The 16,242-nt window shown below is 42.6% G+C and overlaps 3 protein-coding genes across 3 annotated transcripts; 1 reads left to right on the forward strand and 2 right to left on the reverse strand.

Moving 5' to 3' along the window:
- Nucleotides 1–1,271: 1,271 nt before the first annotated feature.
- LOC134434811 (ADP-ribosylation factor 6) lies at nucleotides 1,272–3,058 on the reverse strand. Its single transcript, XM_063183422.1, has 2 exons — nucleotides 2,872–3,058; nucleotides 1,272–2,754 (listed from the first exon to the last, which is right to left on the reverse strand). Exon 2 carries the CDS (start codon nucleotides 2,081–2,083, stop codon nucleotides 1,556–1,558), a length of 528 nt encoding a protein of 175 aa, XP_063039492.1. The 5' UTR covers nucleotides 2,084–2,754; nucleotides 2,872–3,058; the 3' UTR covers nucleotides 1,272–1,555.
- Nucleotides 3,059–3,371: 313 nt separating this feature from the next.
- vcpkmt (valosin containing protein lysine (K) methyltransferase) lies at nucleotides 3,372–5,698 on the forward strand. The gene is made up of 5 exons (XM_063183995.1): nucleotides 3,372–3,722; nucleotides 3,832–3,942; nucleotides 4,405–4,477; nucleotides 4,835–4,954; nucleotides 5,597–5,698. Exons 1-5 carry the CDS (start codon nucleotides 3,469–3,471, stop codon nucleotides 5,696–5,698), a joined length of 660 nt encoding a protein of 219 aa, XP_063040065.1. The 5' UTR covers nucleotides 3,372–3,468.
- Nucleotides 5,699–13,650: 7,952 nt separating this feature from the next.
- LOC134469933 (protein FAM181A-like) lies at nucleotides 13,651–14,830 on the reverse strand. The gene has a single exon (XM_063223955.1). The coding sequence runs from the start codon at nucleotides 14,470–14,472 to the stop codon at nucleotides 13,657–13,659; it is 816 nt and encodes a 271-aa protein (XP_063080025.1). The 5' UTR covers nucleotides 14,473–14,830; the 3' UTR covers nucleotides 13,651–13,656.
- Between the last annotated feature and the right edge of the window lie 1,412 nt (nucleotides 14,831–16,242).

The following is a 16,242-nucleotide window of genomic DNA, read 5'->3' on the forward strand; positions in this document are numbered from 1 at the left end:
TGTACATTAATTGATTCATAGTAATTTTTGTTTGAACAATAATTTGGACCTGCACACAATCTTGTGTGCTTAAATTCACAAATGAATGGCTTTATAGACCTGAAATCATTATGTTAATATTGATTTTGCTATATGAAATGTTGGCCATCTTGGATTTTGTAATGGATTTAGTTTATGTGATGGCTGACTTCAGTCATGTAACAAATATTACCAATAAAAGTCAATAATGGCTGAAATATGCCAATTTTGCCAAATATGATGTCAGCCATCTTGATTTTCCCACAAAAAACAAGCAAAACATTGGAAACAAGTAGTTTTCTATGAAATTTTGTCCTGGAAATAAAAAAAAAGATTAACTGAAGAAATCCAATCCTTAAAACAACATGGATGGCGAATGTTCTGTACACAATGGTAGCCATCTTGGATTTGGCACTAAATATTAAGGTATTAAGGAAAAAATTGGAAACAGGTGGATTTGTATTCGGGGGAGTCCTAGAAGTAAAAAAAATGCTGAATGGAAAAATCTATATGAAATGTTCCTAAACTTACAACTGAACCTGCACTACCTACTCTGCTTCTTGGTAAAACCGGCTCTGCACACCAGGGTCAACCATCTTCAGTGTGTTGGCTCGATACTAGACAAGCTGCAGTGCCAATCTGAATTTACATACTTCACTGGCCATTGTGACTAGTGTTGCACCGATAACATTTTTTGGCCCTGATACTGATATCAGATACCTGGCTGTTCAGTATCGGCCGATACCGATACCACACTGAAATATGTATATATGAAGGGCTGCAGTGCATACTACTTGAATGTACAATCATTGTATGGCTCAGACTGCTGCCTACCTTTGTGAAACAGGAAAAATACTAATAAGCTTACTAAGTGAATCCAGCAATAAAACTTTTAAAATACATCTATGAAATAACTTAGTTCAAGTCTGCATTCAAGTATCATACAAGTATCTGTAAATGGTATAGGTGCCCTATTTATTGGTACTCGCCGATACCGATACCACCATCTTAGTGCCGATCCGGGCCGGTACCGATGCAACACTAATTGTGACATGACGTTTTGTCTAGTTGTGAACATATAAATGAGTGTCACACATCTAGTTTTCTTAGACCAATTTATATTTATATTGTTTCTCTTTCGACTCACACCCCTTTTGGCAACTTCACCTCACCCCGGCTTGACAACAGTCAGTCAGTGGGGACTGTTTAACCATACCAAGAAGAGAACACTTTCAAAAACCACAGGACAAAAATCACATAATCAATCAACTAATCATATTGCTCATGCCACAGGAATCATGACAGTCAGCATACTATAAAGCAGATAAGATTGAAGACCAACATAATCCACCCACCCATCCATTCATCCAGTCTCCTGGAAACGTATTAGATCTAGTTGTTATTATGATACAAAATGATACAATACATGGGATTCATAATCATTTCCAGAGTTCTTGTTACATAATATCTGCATTATAAGTCATGTTATGTTAATCACTTTTTTTATTATTCTTTTTTTTCTCTCTTCCTACTTCAGTCAGGATTTGTAGTTTGACGTCAGCCACGTCAGGCCCTCATAGAGTCCATCTCCCGTGGTAGCGCACGAGGGCTGCACGTACCAATTCCGGTCTCGGATGCGCGTGAGACCCAGCTTCTCCTGGATCTCGTGAGGCTTCATCGCGTCGGGAAGGTCTTGTTTGTTGGCAAATATGAGGATGATGGCGTCGCGCATCTCCCGGTCGTTGATGATGCGGTGGAGCTCCTGTCGGGCCTCGTCGATGCGGTCCCTGTCGGCGCAGTCCACCACGAAGATGAGACCCTGTGTCCCCGTGTAGTAGTGTCGCCACAAGGGTCGGATCTTGTCCTGGCCGCCCACGTCCCACACGTTGAATTTCACGTTTTTGTACGTGACCGTCTCCACGTTGAAACCGACGGTCGGGATCGTGGTGACCGACTGTCCCAGTTTCAGTTTATAAAGAATGGTGGTCTTGCCCGCGGCATCAAGTCCAAGCATCAGTATTCTCATCTCCTTGTTTCCAAATATCTTTGATAGCATTTTCCCCATTTTGTGAGCTGTGCATAGGTATGTCGCTTACAACGTTGCTGGGTGGAATCTTATTAACTGTGCACCTTACAATGTGTTGTGCTTTTTGGTTTGGTCGATTGATGAGCAATTGATTGCATCCACTTTGTTTCTGATTTAGCAGTGGAAAGGCAACTGCAAGCAATTCATCGCTTGCATGCAAATATGAGTCAAGTCAATTATTTTTGGTCTAAGAAATGTGGTTATGGTGAAGAAAAATACTGCTTCACATACACAGAGGAATTGTGCGGAGATATCAATGTGCTATTGCTTTAAATTCGGATTAAGCAGCAAGACATCTGTCATGTATCGATATCCTAAATCGGCTGTATGGGCAAACTCCGGGGTCAATCTGCACCGTTTTGCCGGTTAACTTAGGCCCATATACTGACAGGTCTCGCAAATTTACGTGACTGTCAAAACCGCTAATAACTGTTATCTGGCAGAGTGTAAATTATGTTAATGTTGTGAGCCAAGACCTTCGACCTCCCGTCGAGGACCAGACAAATTCCCCGAGTTTCCTCTTGTTCCCCTTTTGCTAAGGTAGCCGGATCACTTCACTGGTTCGGCAGAAATCCCAATGACGGCATGCCCTCTTTCGAAGGGCCAGATGAATCTCAAAAGTCAAAGGGGGTCCTTTTCCTCGCATGAATCTAGAGAAACAATATATAATGTTTTGTGAGAGCAGTATACAACATAGCAATTAACTTAGCTGATTAGCTAAGTTTGTTAGCTGGCTAGCTTACTGGCAAAAATTAACGTAAACTTACTGGTGAGTGAACCATTACAGCAAGGCTTCCAACTCAATCTGCTCATGGGTACACCAATATATACTGAAAACTGGATGTCTCAGTTAGGGTCCATTACTACCGCCAAAACGGAGTATTTTGCCAAGCTATTTTGCCGCAACACTTTATTCTTGCTAATGTCCACTTGGACCGCTGCATTGACAGGATATGGAAGGTTGCGTCAGTAACAGTCGTCAATATTCTTTTACTTCCGGGGTAACTTTAAAATAAAAGTCGTTAACCTTATGAATGAATCAATATGGACGTAAACCGACTAACACAATACAAGGGGGTGCAAAATGAGTAATTATAGTCTCCAGTGGTGAGTTTTAAATTAATCAAATAAAAGTGTTAGCATCTGGCAGTCTAGTGAGAAACGTCTGCATCCTACCTGATGGAAGACTTGAACTTTGGCATTGTGTTTATAAATGTCACCAGAAGTGAAGCCAATTGCTTGTCATTCACGAAAAGCGTAGTTCAAAACCTGCCTTGAATGAATTTGTTGGATATCGCCTCAACAACTGTCAATGGTCTTCTACATGCATTTATTTTCCAGAGCTGAAAATTGCAATAAAAAGTATGGACAGCATGTCGCAACAGTCTGAAGAAGACAGCTATTTTGTAAGAGAGCTTGATATAAATGCTGGATCTGTGCTCAAAGTGAATCAGTGTTTAAAAGGCGACGTGGGCCATGTGGTATGGGATGCGGCGATTGTTTTGGCAAAATATTTGGAAACAAAGGCATTTTTAAAGTCAAATGGGTTGGCTTCGAAACATGTACTTGAACTGGGAGCAGGCACTGGCATCGTAGGACTTGTGGCAGCAACATTAGGGTGAGTGCAGGACAGGTGGTGAAAGTTGAGATCAAAACTGATGTTGTTTACATTAGACTGATGCTGTTGTTTACAATAGAATTTCCTTCTAATCAAACTTGTCATTTAGAGCCCACGTGACTTTGACTGATCTGGAGGACCTACAGGCTCTTCTGAAAAAGAACATCAATGTAAACCAGTCGCTGATATCCGGGTCTGCCACTGCCAAAGTACTGAAATGGTTTGTATTTCGCAGATTCTGCTGTGTGCCTTGTAATCTCCTCTCAGAAATACTCGCCAATTTTTGAACTTGTAGTCTAGAACACAAATACCCTACTCAAACTTACCTGGCTGTCAGTCACCTGCCACAGGTCTCAACAACATTGTGTACTCTCTTCGCCTACAAGTCATGTAGAGAGCAGTAATATATAAATAGTGGGATTGGGGGACCTATTGAGTGTAGTACAAGTAAGCACCCAGGAATAGAGATGAGTAGTTGTTTTTTTTATGCATGAAAGCTCTCTCGGAAGAGATGAGTCTCCACTGAAGACTCATGTCTTCCGAGAGAGAGAGAGCTGTTCTTTTTTCATACAGTTCTGTCCTTTGTTCCACTCCCCACATCCTCTCATGCTTTCCTCTCTGAAGTATTGCAGTTGTTCAATTCTACTTGCTTCTCTTAATTGTGTTTTTTTATGATTTGTAGGGGTGAAAATGCTTCAGATTTCCTCCCTCCACCCGATATGATTCTTATGGCAGACTGTATTTATTATGAACAGGTTGGCTGTTTATTTATTTCTAATCTCTGGGCAAATTACATGTTTAACATACACATTTTCTATGCGTCTTATAATGCATTCATCAGAAATACACTACCTGTAATTCGCCACCATTCACATCAACTCTGGACTTTATAGTTGGCTTTGCCCTTAGTGTGTGTACTTTGTTTAAATGCATGCCATTCCGGAATGCTGTTATAGTCATTGAAAAGTTAACTACCATAGTATTACACTACTACGACAACACAGGGCCTTTAGTAATGCACCGAGACTTGGTCATTGACATTCTGGTTACAGCAAATTTATGACGCTGTGTCTTTAACGGGTGAATTTGTTGTCTTCATATCCACCCACCAGTCTGTCGGGCCCCTTGTGGACACGTTAAAGACTCTCGCTGGGCCGGACACCTGTGTACTATGCTGCTACGAGCAGCGCACTGAAGGAGTGAACCCGGAGATGGAGAGAAGGTTCTTTGAGGTGAATACATGAAGAGTTCAGATGCAAAACCCCCTAAGTGCCTTTTCAGAAAATAATCTTAATTCATTTTTATTGAATACAAAGCTATCAAAATTGTATATTTTTACATTTTATTTATGTAATATAACTATTTATATGTATTATCGAGTATATGAATGTAAACCAAACCAAAAACGGGGTTCTCTAAAAATATATAAGTGCAGGTCTTCAGAAATGAAGTTAGGGGGTTTTGCATCATATTCATATTCATATATTTTCTTTTTTTTTTTCATTTATCCTTTATTTAGCCAGGATTGTCCCATTGATCGTCTCTTCTGCCAGGGAGTCCTGGTCAAAATGGAAGTGTGACTTAGTTGTCATTTTTCAGGGTACTTAAATGAAAAAGCACTTCAAAGCATTGAAAACTGCAAGACTGATACAGAAAACAGCCAATAAAATGTTACTCAGTATCTGACTACTTGTATTGCCTCATCATGACTGATGAAACATTTGCTTTGCTTTCAGTAGAAATTTAATGCATTGCAATGCATCGTAGAATTGAATTGAATCGAATCGAATCGCTACCTCCCGAATCGAATTGTGAGGGCAGTGCCAATGCACACCACTACCAACTCTATGTGTTAATCTTTGTTCTCTTCTCAGCTGCTCCTGCAACACTTCAGTTCTGAAGAGATCCCAGCAGAGCAGCAGGACCCGGAGTACAACAGCCCTGACATCCACCTGCTGCATCTCAGACGCCTCTGACATCCAACTCCGCCTCCGACGTCTCTGACATCCACCTGCTCCGCCTCCGACGCCTCTGACATCCACCTGCTGCACCTGCGACGCCTCTGACATCCACCTGCTGCACCTGCGACGCCTCTGACATCCACCTGCGACGTCTCTGACATCCACCTGCTCCGCCTCCAACGTCTCTGACATCCACCTCCGACGGCCAACTGTGTAAATGACATCCACATCCGACGCCTCTGACATCCACCTGCTCCGCCTGCGACGTCTGACATCCACCTGCTCCGCCTCCGACGTCTCTGACATCCACCTGCGACTGCCTCCGACGTCTCTGACATCCACCTCCGACGGCCAACTGTGTGAATGACATCCGCCTCTGACGTCTCTGACATCCTGCTCCGCCTCCGAAGTCTCTGACATCCACCTGCTCCGCCTCCGCATCCACCTCCAACGGCTAACTGTGTGAATGACATCCACCTGTTCAGCACAGGGGCCCACAAGGACATCTACAGGGGCCCTGGCGCCTGGCCCACTCCGGCCCCTGTCTAGAACCGCCCCTGATTGAGTGTTTCCTGATATCCACCTGCTCAGCCTCCGACGTCTCTGACATCCACCTCCAAGTTTACAAGTTTATTTATTTAAGAAAGGGACAGCATATATTGCCAGCATTTAAACAAAAATGCTAAATATACAAGATTGTAGCCAAGAGGCTAATTTCCTTCTTTTGTCCCTTGACAGGTTTGATGTTCCTTAAAAAAAACAAAGTTAAAACAAAACTAAAAATTCACAGTTATTACACACAGTTGTAAAGAAAAGAGAGTCAAAAATACACACACATTTTAAAATACAAAAATACGAAATACAATTACAACATACAATACCCAAATAAGTTAAACAGCTGCCAGTACAAACTATTTAAGATTGTGTTGACAGCATTGATAATCCAGTAGCCATAATTTTAACCGACGGCCAACTGTGTGAATGACATCCACCTGTTCAGCCTAACCCAGGGGCCACAAAGAAATCTACAGGGGCCCTGCTGACCCACTCCGGCCCCTGTCTAGAACCGCCCCTGTCCACAGTGGTGTAGTCTACGTAGAACGCGGGTATACGGAGTATACCCACCTCTAAATTTCTGGGATGTCAGTATACCCACTTAAAATGGATTGATCCATTGATTTGAATAGCACAAATATATACAGTGTACCCACTTCAAAAATGCTCAAATATACAGTATACCCACCACAAAAAAGTAGACTACATCACTGCCCCTGTCCACCTAGTCCATCTCCAACGGCTCTGACATCCACCTCTGACGGGGGACTGTGTGCCCGATATTCACCTTGCTCCACCTATGACGGACGGACTGTGTGAATGAGCTCTGATATCCACCTACTGTATTTCCACCCACGACGGACTGAGTGAGTGTTTCCTGATATCCTCCTACAACGGACGGACTGCGTGCCCCATATCCATCTTGCTCCATCTCCGACGACAGACTGTGTGAATGTGCACTAGGGCTGTAAAGATACACTGAACTCACGATTCGGTTCGTGTCACGATTTTTGACCTACTGTCAAAAATCGACCCACCTCTCGATTTCTGAAATGTTTCTCATTTGAAGCTTGGAAGCACTATCACATCGAATCATATGGTTGTTTACTGGACAGAAGGATAACAAAACTTTGAAAGGACATATCACGATACTGCCTCCTTGCATCACGATACAGTATTGTGACATTGAGTATCACGATTTCTCGGTTCGATCCAATATCGTTACAGCCCTAATGTGCATTGATATCTACCTACTCTACCTTACATTGTATGACATGACATTACATTACATTAGAAAATCAAAGAATGCGCGCACATCAGTGGCACAGGTGCTGGACCAAACGTAAGATAACTGAAAAGAAAATAAAGGTCCGCAACACTGTTAAATGCTCCCAAATATTTAATGGCACGACGTTTCGGACTAACCGCCCGGTCAGCATCGCCACTTCCAATACGTCGTTTTCAAGGCAGAAGATGCTGAACATCTGAGACATGGTGATACACGTCTCACCCTCGATCAAATGGTCCAAATCAGTCTCAAGGCAACACTTGCACTCCCACGACGTGCACATGGGCTGGCAATGATTACACATGCACCAGTCAATGTTGCCCACCCTGCTCTCACCTCCCGAAACCGATTCGCATAGCCCTAGTCCTGCTTCCATATGCCCAGTAGTGGCAATGCTACGCAGTTCCTTCACTATTGGCTCGAAAGCATAAGCCATTGGGTGAAAGCCGTGGGATTCGCTAAATCTCTCCACTTCATCCTCCATAGTTTAGCTAAGTTTTTAGCAGGCTACGGGTGAGCAGCAGCAGAGCACAGTATCCCAGAGTAACCGAACCAACCAACACAGAGATACCGGAAGAACTTTGCAACACACCCGATGATGTCATAAACAAGATGGCGCCGAATATGGCGCCTGCATAACTTATGAATCCGAAATGTCTTTTTTAAATGATCTACGATTATATTGCTATAATTTTCCTCTCTAAATAAATTTAAACTATACTTAACTTATAGGCCTATAAAATGCTATAAATGTAATGTTTCATGTCCACTTTAACAGTGTTGCGGACCTTTATTTTCTTTTCAATTACATTACATAACTCAGCTGACATTTTTATCCAAAGTGACTTACAGATATTACAGAGTATTGGCTGCAGTCCCTGGAGCGGGGTTGCCATATGAGAATGATTTCCAGCCCAAAAAATGCTGAAAACCCACCTGGCGGCACTAAATCCTACCCAATTCAAACTGAATTCTATTGATTTCTATGGCCACAAAGTTGCAGAAAAACCCGCCCAACCTAAGGCCCATTTTTACAAATTTCTATCCCAAAATGGCCATCCTAAGCAGCCTAATTGGGCGGGAAACTGCCCAACCTGGCAACACTGCCCTGGAGCATTGTGGGGAGATGGGTGCCTTAGATCAGTGTTTCCCAACCTATGGGTCGCGACCCAACCTATGGGTCACCAAAGATCCACGGGGGGTCGCGAAGCCCTCTTGATTTTAAGGGGTTTCATTTTAATACCATATGTATGTTGAAAAAATGACAAATGCATAGAGGCAACTAAATTCAAGTGCTGCATTAAACCTTTATTCTCGGAATAAAATGATAACTAAACTAAGTTTTCGCAGGAGACAGAGCGTATCACGTGACTCCCTATCATGCGGGGCGCTGGGTCACTAAAGCTTACAATGGTAAAAATATGGGTCCCTGAAGAAAAAGGTTGGGAACCACTGCCTTCTTAGGTGCCTTGCTCAAGAGCGCCCCAGCCAAGGAGTGTGGTAGGGGAGTGGAAGTGTTGGATTCTAACCTGCAAACATCAAATTTGAAGCCCATCTCCTTTAGTCTGGCTCTCGCGAGACCCCTAGTGCTTCGTGCATCTTCGTTACACTTCGTGAGCTCGCACGAGAGTCAGGTTACATCTCCTTAACCATAAGACCAGGGGTGGGGAACCTTTTTCATGCGAAGGGCCACTTAAAATTCATCTGCGGGCCGTTAAAGTCCTCCGAGGGCCGAACTATGAACACGAACCAGGAATTCCCCCTATACTTTAGGCCTATATTGAAGGCAGCCACCTTTAAAACAGACCACAACTTCTCTAGGTCCCCTGAATATAACCTAATTGTATTGCTAATGTATTTTCTAATATGCCTTTACAAAATATGTCATATTTCATGTGAAGCTGCGTAACATTGGAATTATATCGGTGGCTGGATAAAACGGCCTCAAGGGCCGCAAACGGCCCTCGAGACATAGGTTCCCCACCCCTGCATTAGACCATGGCTGCAGCACCTCCGACAGATTGTGTTAATGTGCCCTAATATCCACTGAGATGTATACCTGCGTTAGTGGGATGGACTTAGTTGGTGTGTGTGTGTGTGTGTCTTTGTTCTTTCCAATATGTGGACTCCCGTCCTCGGCCTGTGCTTGTGGCCTCACGTTTCGCTGGCGACCCGCCTCCGTAGAGAAAACAGGAAAGTGTCCCCGCTGTCAGCCTGGCCACAACAACTTTTGGGGAACTATTCTTCATTCATCATCCCAATTGCAAATGGGAAAATGACATTAGAATTGAGCTTTTGGGAGATATTGAAACACAATTCTGTTGTTAGTGACATCATCACGAGGTCACGAGGAGGCAAGGGAGGACGGGAGTCTGCAAATTAGAAATAACCCATTGTCCAGTGTGTGTGTCCAGTGTGTGTGTGTGTGTGTGTGTGTGTGTGTAAAATACCTGTGTGTTCAAGGTGCATCTCATGTCCACCTTGTACAAGATATTCTTCTGATCACGTTTGATATAAAACGGGTTACTTAAATATACATTGTTGGAGAATGTGTTAATGTATTTCTCTTCTTTGGGTGGGACTTGTAGTCTCTCATTGTGAGAAAGTATGGCAAAAATGTGGCGCTCTTGTCTGAAAATTATATGGGTTTTAACTCTCTATCCATAACAATACTGTATATTTTTATTCAAATACATTCTGGAAATATACATGTAGCATGCCTGGTGTTTGACTTTCTAAGCTCCGATTTAATTTAAAACAGGCCCAATCTTTGAGATCATTCTGCGCACTCAGTTTGGCTTTCTATTTTTGTATGCTACATGAAGTACTGTGGACAAAACTGGATCTACGGTCATCCTAGGGCTGGGCGATATGGAAAGAAACCTATATCACGATATGGATTACTTTATATCACGATAACGATGTATATCAGGATATAGCACAATTACGGTACATACTTTTTCAGTTATTCTCTTTATTTGCTCTTTATTTTTTCATGTCGCAAAACAACCTTTCTTTAAAATGGATATTTTTGTTCCTATTTTTACAGTTACATGAACTTATAGTGTGTATTGTGACAACATGAAATGTAATTAAATTATATTCAATTGTATAAAATTGATAAAATTACTATCACGATATAAACGATATAGGAGAAAGGTCACGATATCAAGATCAAGATTCTTTTTAATAGTCCCGAAGGAAATTTGTCTTGGACATACATAGCTGCCACATACACACAACATACACATATACACTTTTATATCACGATAACGATATATATCGTCATATTGCCCAGCCCTAGGTCATCCTAAATACTGTTAGGTATTGTTCTCCTAAATGTCAGGTATTCTTCCACTCACAGGCAATGTGCAGTAACTATGCCAACATTGAAACTGAGAAAAAGACCTTCAAAATATTGGCATCAGGTTGGATATTGCAGTTAGGCTACTGCAAATTTGACATACAGGTAGCAATATCTTTGAAACGGGACACCTTTTGGACCCTAGGTCCATTAGGTCACAAGATGAGGAGGTCTATTTTTTTAAAGGGACACTGTGTGAGATTTTTAGTTGTTTATTTCCAGAATTCATGCTGCCCATTCACTAATGTTACCTTTTTCATGAATACTTACCACCACCATCAAATTCTAAGTATTCATTATGACTGGAAAAATTGCACTTTTCATACATGAGAAGGGGGATCTTCTCCATGGTCCGCCATTTTGAATTTCCAGAAATAGACATTTTTAGCTGCAAAAATGACTGTACTTGGACCATACTAGAAAATATTTGTTTATTACTTTGTAAACTTTCATGTAAAGATCAAATTTGGCAATAGGCAGCCCAGTTTCAATGAGCAGCATAGTTGCAGTACCTTTTCTGACCATTTCCTGCACAGTGTCCCTTTAAGTCGATTTTCAGTTTAAACTCAATTTTGACGAAATATGTAGTTTGCCTTTGTAGGGCAATATTGTTCTCCTAAATAGGCTACTTCTAGGTATCGTTTTCCCAGAGACAAGAGGGACAACCCCAGTGAAAACATACAGTAGAGTGTCATAACCACATTTTCTAAGCTGTGATGTTTTCATTGGTGTGTGTGTGCGCGCGCGCGTGTGTGTGTGTGTTTGTGTGTGTTCCGGCTGTACTTAACTGAAATCAACATTTCATTTAACATGTTTACAATATTCCTGGAAATATTCAGGACGATTAAAACATAAGCTCATACATTCACACTCGTTACATGTAGCACCATGATCATTTTTATTGCACATATTTACATATTAGCTGTACACAGTGATGAAAACACAACAGTTCTCATTCAGAGAATTTCTATGTTGTTGACAGTGTGCTCTGATTGGTCTGTTTCCCTCTCCCCTTATGACCTGACAACCGTACCTTTCTGTTGAAAAATTGTGTTGCACTGATACCGATACCAGTATCGGTGGATCGGCACTAAAATGGTGGTATCGGTGTCGGCGAGTACCAACAAATAGGGCACCGATACCATTTACAGGTGCTTGTATGACACTTAAACAGCCTTGAAATTAGTTATTTCATAGAGGTATTTAAAAAGTATAAAAAGTTTTGCTGGATTCACTTTGTATTAGTCTTTTTCCTGTTTCACAAAGGTAGGCAGCAGCCTGACAAAGCCATGCAATGATTTTACACCCAAGTAGTATGCACTGCAGCCCTTCATATATATACATTTCAAATAGGGTGGTATCGATATGGTATCGGTATCGGCCGATACTGCACAGCCAGTATCGGGTATCAGTATCGGGGCCAAAAAATGGTATCGGTGTACACAATTGAAAAACATAATTACTTTAGGTGGACTTACACAAACTCTTTTTGTGTCCACTACTGCCATAAAAAGTGAGACACACGGTGACATGATATTGGAAAAACATGCAATGCAGTGGTGCATTTCCGGAAGACAACAGAAAGCCTTCTGCAGATAAGAAATAATGTAGACCTTAGAATTGTACACACTCACAGTTTACATTATCAGCAAGTGGGAAAACACAGTTGAAACAAATTAAGCAATGGAAGTCTGCATGTCAGTTCAACTTCACAGCATTCACCTACCACTACCACTAAGTGATAGGTAAAACATTGTTGACCTGGAAATTAGCATCTGAAAATGTGTCTTTGGTATCAGTAAATTCAGTAGCATACAGAGGAGAAACTACAAACTATTGTGGAGATCTGTTAAAAACAGCAAAACAACACTGTGCATCAGTGACACAGCTAAAACAGATTACTGGGAGTGCGTCTTAATATCCGACCTTGCCTCCTCCACTTGCCTCCTCCATCACTGACAACAGCATTATATTTCAATATCTTGAAAAAGCTCAATTGTAAAGTCTTTTTCTCATTTGCAATTGGGATGGTGAATGAAAAGCAGTCCCTTAAAAGTTGTTGTGGCTAGGCTGACAGCTGGGAAACTTTATCATTTTCTCCACGGAGGAGGGGCCAGGAGGCGGGACGAGGAGACAAGCGCAAGTGGAGGAGGCAAGGTCGCATATTAAGATGCACTCTTGGTTGACCCCAGCCTAGCAGAGCAGAGGGATGCCATGCCTCAGAATCAGCAAATGCATACAAGCACTTCCAAAAGTATATTCGGTAACACTTTATTTTAGGGATACATCTATTAGCACTAATACATACAATGTTCCTGTATAAGTAACTTGTAAGGCATGTACAAAGCAAAATCAAACATTTGTTATATGTATTCGCAAATGTCTTGTTCATGCACAATAAAGGATTTATTACCAATTTAACCTTAGTAAGGACCTAGTAGGCCTTAGCATTTGCTTAGTACATGCCTTACAAGGTACTTATGCAGGCATTAACATTGTATGTATTAGTGCTAATAGATGTATCCCTAAAATAAAGTGTTACCGTATATCCGAAAGCAAAACATAACTCCCAGCTCAAAGGGTCCACTTCATCCAGATCCGAATTATCCATAAGTGCCAGTGGCATAGTACCCATGGGCATCAACCAATTACAGCCAGTTGGGGGGCACCACATGACAAACTTAACAAATATTGTTCATAAAGGGGGCACAGCAAGGTGTCGTGCCCGGGGGCACTACAGTGTCTTAATAGTGTCCTGACTTCATCTCAAGTGAATCCAAACATACTCAGCATTGATGACGAGAGTGCTGGCTTAGTCGGAATCGGCTTCACAACGACGTGGCCAGCCTGGTACTCCAGTCTATTTGGAGCAAGAGGATGAGGATCGATACCCGTTGACGCAAGACACCCAGCGTCGAGGAAGCTAGTGTGTGGAACGAGAAAGTGCCTTGGCAACATGTGCCCGTGGTACTGAAGCGAGTAACATCCACACATGTTGGCACCTCTGTATGGTAAGTCCATTTTGCGCTGCGTGCTGTTGCTCACCAAGGAGTCAACAGGCGCGCGTAAAGACTTGGCGTCGTTGGACACCACGCCGTCTGGAACAGCAGGTGCCGCGTCTACTGGAATGAATACATCCGTCTGTTTAGCAACAGTGTCCAAATGAGATGTAAAACTTTGCTGAGATGACGAAGGCTCTTTCCAAAAAGAAGCTGGAAGTTGGCGCTTACGCATGGGCACCAGCAGATTCGTATCCTCGTGCTTGCAATATGATGCGTCGCGGGGTAGGTCTGATGTCACCGGCTCCGCGTTCTGGTTTGACTGGTGGATGTTGTCCAGAGAATACACTGCAGCCTTGTGTTGTTCCGATCCAGTCATCCCTAGATCCGTTGCTCTGTATGACCGGCAGCGAGGCAACTTGGAGTACCTCTTTGAAAACCGTTTCAGCTGTTTCTGCAAGTACTTTCTGTGGTCCACGGAGCGCCTGCAGGGCGCCGATTTGTCAAGCGCCGCTTTGATGTCGCTGGAGGCCAAATTAACAAAGTTCAGCAGCGTTCTGACCTCGCTGTCCGCATTGGCCATTGTGAAGAAAGCCGTGCACCTTTGACGCGCCTTCAATCCATTTCTTTTTTGGACTGTAACCGCAGTTCAAATAGGCACATGGGTCTACGTATGTGGACCCAACTGATAGGGAGACTCCGCGGGTCGCGGCGTAGAAGTTCCCCTGCAACAAAGAGGATGGTAAAACCTATTCATTCAGTTGTAAAGACGAAAATAGCCCCAAGTATCCAGCGAGCTCTCATCTTCGAAGATGACCCCCCTATTGAAGTTGGAGATGTCTGGCCGGGCTCTCACTGAAACAGTTTAAGCACTTGAACAAGTTGAATGACTAACTCCATGTAGTTAAGCGGCTTTCTTTTGGACCAATCAGCAACCTTACTTTTTTACTATTCACCCCAATAAGCAACCAAGCTCCCCGAAATCCAATTCTTTGCCGCAGCAAAATGTTGTCATGGAGATGGGCCAGATGAATGGCTAATTGATGCAGAATTCCTTTTGGAAGGAATCAGTGCTATTCTCCTGCAGGACCCAAGCAGGCAGGCCCGCCTGTATCACTTACTTTAGGCTACCTAAACTATTCTGTTGGGGGTACTGCAACTGGTACTACAGTGTGGGATTGTTTTTAAATGTATGATACGGCCTACATTGATTTGCACGCACTAATATAGCCTAGTATGCACACATGCCTATGCATACACAACTCAACTCATTGCCCATGTGTGTGTGTTTCATGTGTGTGTGTTTGTCTAGACTAGACCACTGATTGGCCGTCTGGAGTAACCTAATATATCAGGAGGACACTTGTCACTTCCTTTATTTGGAGGGCTTTGAATGAAGCTGCAGCAAAGTAATAATACTGGCATTCTTACACGAATGCCAAGAATTAAAAAGTGCAAGATTAATAAAAAGTTTAAGAAGATTGATTAAAAAGTTGCACATTAATAAACAAATGTCAAGTCCGAGTCCAAGTAATCCACAGCATAGGCCTACAAGAAACTCTTCTGGCGCCAGAGAACCATGCTGTCACCTGGAGGGAAGTGCATTATGGGAAGTGCATTATGTCTCTGCATGTTTCATCATGATAGTGCTTTTGTGACTGCACATGTTAATTCCACTTACCACCGTGCGGCATGAATATAAATACTGCAATTGTCTGACTGAACTCTGGAAGCCTGAAGGCCTAGTGAATCCTGATGACGCCTAACAACTGAAAATGTGAAGTTCTTGAGAGGAAAGTGGCATCTCAACTCAACTTCATAAATCCACTAGAATAACAATTGACCTCTTTGGGAGTCCAGGGGGAGAGGCCATCAGAGTGTATTGGCTATTGGCAGTGTGGTCACTTGACTTCATGTCACTTACAGGACATGCAGTGCACAGATGAGCTCAGAGATCAGAGCTTTGCCATTGCAAGTGGTCCTTCGCTGTACAAATATCAGCATGGCTTAACTTGAAAGCATGCAAGTTTAGCCTATGCTGCCACAGAGTTTCATGGTCATTTCAATCCTTATTGTACGTTGTGTGAAGCTTTGAACACACTTCAATTCAAAGCTTCACACAACTTATCATAAGGATTGAAATGTACTTGGAATTCTGAGGCAGCTGGTAAACTTGTCTCTTTTTTTTTGCAGTGTTCTGTTCGGGACTTGGGTGGCATGGGGAAGGCAATAGAAGTGACTCCACACTGATTCAAACAGTCACCGTCCACCAGGGTTATACCCAGCAAGCACTTTGATCATAACACTAAGTTGGTATGGCAGCTACAAGCATGTCCCACAATGCTAGTGATGG

Source organism: Engraulis encrasicolus, chromosome 19 (genome assembly GCF_034702125.1).
Source record: "Engraulis encrasicolus isolate BLACKSEA-1 chromosome 19, IST_EnEncr_1.0, whole genome shotgun sequence".
Taxonomy (NCBI): Eukaryota; Metazoa; Chordata; class Actinopteri; order Clupeiformes; family Engraulidae; genus Engraulis; species Engraulis encrasicolus.